This window comes from Spinacia oleracea, chromosome 4 (genome assembly GCF_020520425.1).
Source record: "Spinacia oleracea cultivar Varoflay chromosome 4, BTI_SOV_V1, whole genome shotgun sequence".
NCBI lineage: Eukaryota > Viridiplantae > Streptophyta > Magnoliopsida > Caryophyllales > Amaranthaceae > Spinacia > Spinacia oleracea.
Genome location: NC_079490.1, coordinates 175,176,117 through 175,178,946, shown reverse-complemented (window position 1 = coordinate 175,178,946; position 2,830 = coordinate 175,176,117). Strand labels below are relative to the sequence as shown.

The following is a 2,830-nucleotide window of genomic DNA, read 5'->3' as shown; positions in this document are numbered from 1 at the left end:
AAAGCAAAAAAAGTTATACAAAAGAGAATCACTAGTTTTATTCAAGCCCATGAATTAGTACAATGCATATAATTGCTTAAGTTTCTTACTACAACTTTGATCATTTTGTATTTTGTGAGTCGGTACTACGAGTCACATGATACAAAAAAGGCAAATATATTTAGGTAGAGCTATAAAATACTAAGTATACATATATATAATATTTTTATATGAGTAGAGCGTTAAAAGGTGTACTAAAATTATGAATATCTTAATTAAGTGCGAAATTAAGGAGCTGCCAGAGAAACATAAGATGGAGATCGAAATTACAACCTCCTTCCACCACAACCTCCTTCCCTTTGACAATTGAAATAGACAGCAGCAACTGGTAGTCCAAGATTATAAAGTTCAGCAAAGTCTCTAGTTATGAAGTTTGGACGCCATCCTGGTGGATAAACAGTTTGCCTTCCTAATTGTTGAAACAACACAAATACAAATCGGTGTATCCCCATTGGTGGTCGTGGACTTTCATAGCAAACCACCTCTTGACCTAAACGAACCCAAATATAATTAGGTCACAAAAAGAAACATAAATAAAATTATAAAATGTGGAAACAAAAAGAAAGGAAACTCACCAAAGGATGCACCAGTGGTCCCAGGAATATCAGTCACCAGCCTTAATTTAATCCAAACAAATTAAATCAAATTAATCCAGTTAGTAAAATAGTAATGCAACGAATTACTAGTCAAATTAATAATTGGTTACCTGCAATAAATAATGCAACCAATTATATGAGCGAATTTTATTTAAACAAGAATTTTGTAAAGCATGAATTGACATATTCGATCAAGTATTCATGCGCACAACATCAGAAAATGCTGATTTTAGAATCTATATTATCTGGATAACACCTCATCTGATATGAGTAATTGACATGCATGCTCAGATTCTAACTAGTGCATATAAATACTACTGATGTATGGTAATGGTACGTCCATGCAATATACGGAGTATATATTTTATTTTTTTTTATTTTTTTTGGCTAGGTAAGATGAATAGCCCTACCGGGTCGGAACCCTGCACGGGTCAACCCACCCGGGTTAGCATGCTAGACACTTTGAGAGTGGGGGGAGTTATAAGGGGAACCCTCCCTCAAAGTGCCCCTAGTGGGGATTGAACTCCCAACCTTTTGGTTGGAAGGTGGAATCCTTTTCACTAGGCTAAGACACACTTGGTTTGAAGTACGGAGTATATATTACTTCGTATAAGGTACATTTTAAGTATACATGTTCCGTATCTTTTACCAAGTACGGAATATTTGTTACTTTTTTCAAGAAACTTTACCTTTAGCAAGTTAAAAGACATTACAGAGTACAACTTTTTCATGTCTTTACATTGCTTGAGACATTTAGCATTGACAAGTTTATACAATTTGACAAAGAATGCTATTGAGTATCAAATGTCTCTCATATCTCATACCCTTATACCCTTGTCGTATCTTGAAACTATATATATATATATATATATATATATATATATATATATATATGAAGAGTATCCTATATTAACAATGTAGAGCTGATCTGACTCAATTTTATAAAGGTTTGTGCAATGTTACTCGTACTATTTTCATTGGCACAACACAGTAAACTAAAAAAAACGTTATACGCTCCTATGCATGGTTACAAGTAGCAACATCTTGACCTACTAGTAGTTGATTATTAGTACTCCTTCCGTTCTTAAATATTAGTCACTTTTTGACTTTTCAATCCGTTTTAACTCGATATTTAAACGTAAATATCTCCAAAAATATATGTTAAAAAAACATAAAAAATTGAGATTGTTAAACTACACATTGAGACGAACAAAACAAGATCTCACATGCATAAATATATTTTAAAGTACGTATAGAAAAGAAATTAGAAGATTCTCTTAAATGATAAATAATGTCAAGATTCCAAATAAGACTAATTATATTCAAGAACAGAGGGAGTACACAGTATATGATAATATTGATATCCTCTTATATATGCTTACTACGTACGTATGAGTTATGACTTATGAGTGAGAACTGAGCATGACTATGGTTATAGCTTTTAAGAAGAAGCAGTGCGTTATGTAAGTGAGAATCGTGATATAGGGTCTACTCACCAGTGCAAGTACTCCCTCAGGTGCGGGTTACTTGGGCTAGGAGCATCGGGATCCACCATTACCTATATGTAAATAATTACATCCAACTTTTAGTTAGTGAAAAAGAATAACAAAGATCGATCAACAAAGAAGTTAAAGAATAAAGCTTAGACGTACACAACAAATGCACATATAGATGTTTGTAATATGACATTAAGGGGTCATATTGACTTACCAAGGTGTAGAAAGTTCTAAGGTCATCACCTCCAATCTCGACTCTAGGTTGGCTAACAACTTCAGATGGCCTAAATTCTCCTCCAGTAGTAACCACTCTATTGTTATAGCTGATTCTAAGAGTCACAGACCTATTGAAGGGATCCAAAACATCTCCGATAACTCTACCTATTTCTAATGGATCTCTTGGCGCACTTGTTGATGCTATCCTAGGCATTATTTTTTGACTTTAGGTATTGTAGGATTACTAAGAAGTTGCACAAAACAAGCCATCCAATAAACACTTATATATATTATGTTAATTTTAGCATTTAAAAAAAAAGTATATACATATATTCTGTTAATCTTGATCCCTTACCATAGATGTTCCATCAATTAGTAGTTTTCAGCATAACTTAGCTTCCTCATCTCTATGTCTATCAAAATACTAAAGTCCACTTACTTTATTATTTCCTTAAATTGTAAAGTGATGGACCATTTGGGTAT

The 2,830-nt window shown here is 33.1% G+C and overlaps 1 protein-coding gene across 1 annotated transcript; it reads right to left on the bottom strand.

Moving 5' to 3' along the window:
• On the bottom strand, positions 1-2,616 carry LOC110792373 (protein FLOWERING LOCUS T). The gene is made up of 4 exons (XM_021997171.2): positions 2,346-2,616; positions 2,132-2,193; positions 615-655; positions 1-529 (listed from the first exon to the last, which is right to left on the bottom strand). Exons 1-4 carry the CDS (start codon positions 2,559-2,561, stop codon positions 306-308), a joined length of 543 nt encoding a protein of 180 aa, XP_021852863.1. The 5' UTR covers positions 2,562-2,616; the 3' UTR covers positions 1-305.
• Between the last annotated feature and the right edge of the window lie 214 nt (positions 2,617-2,830).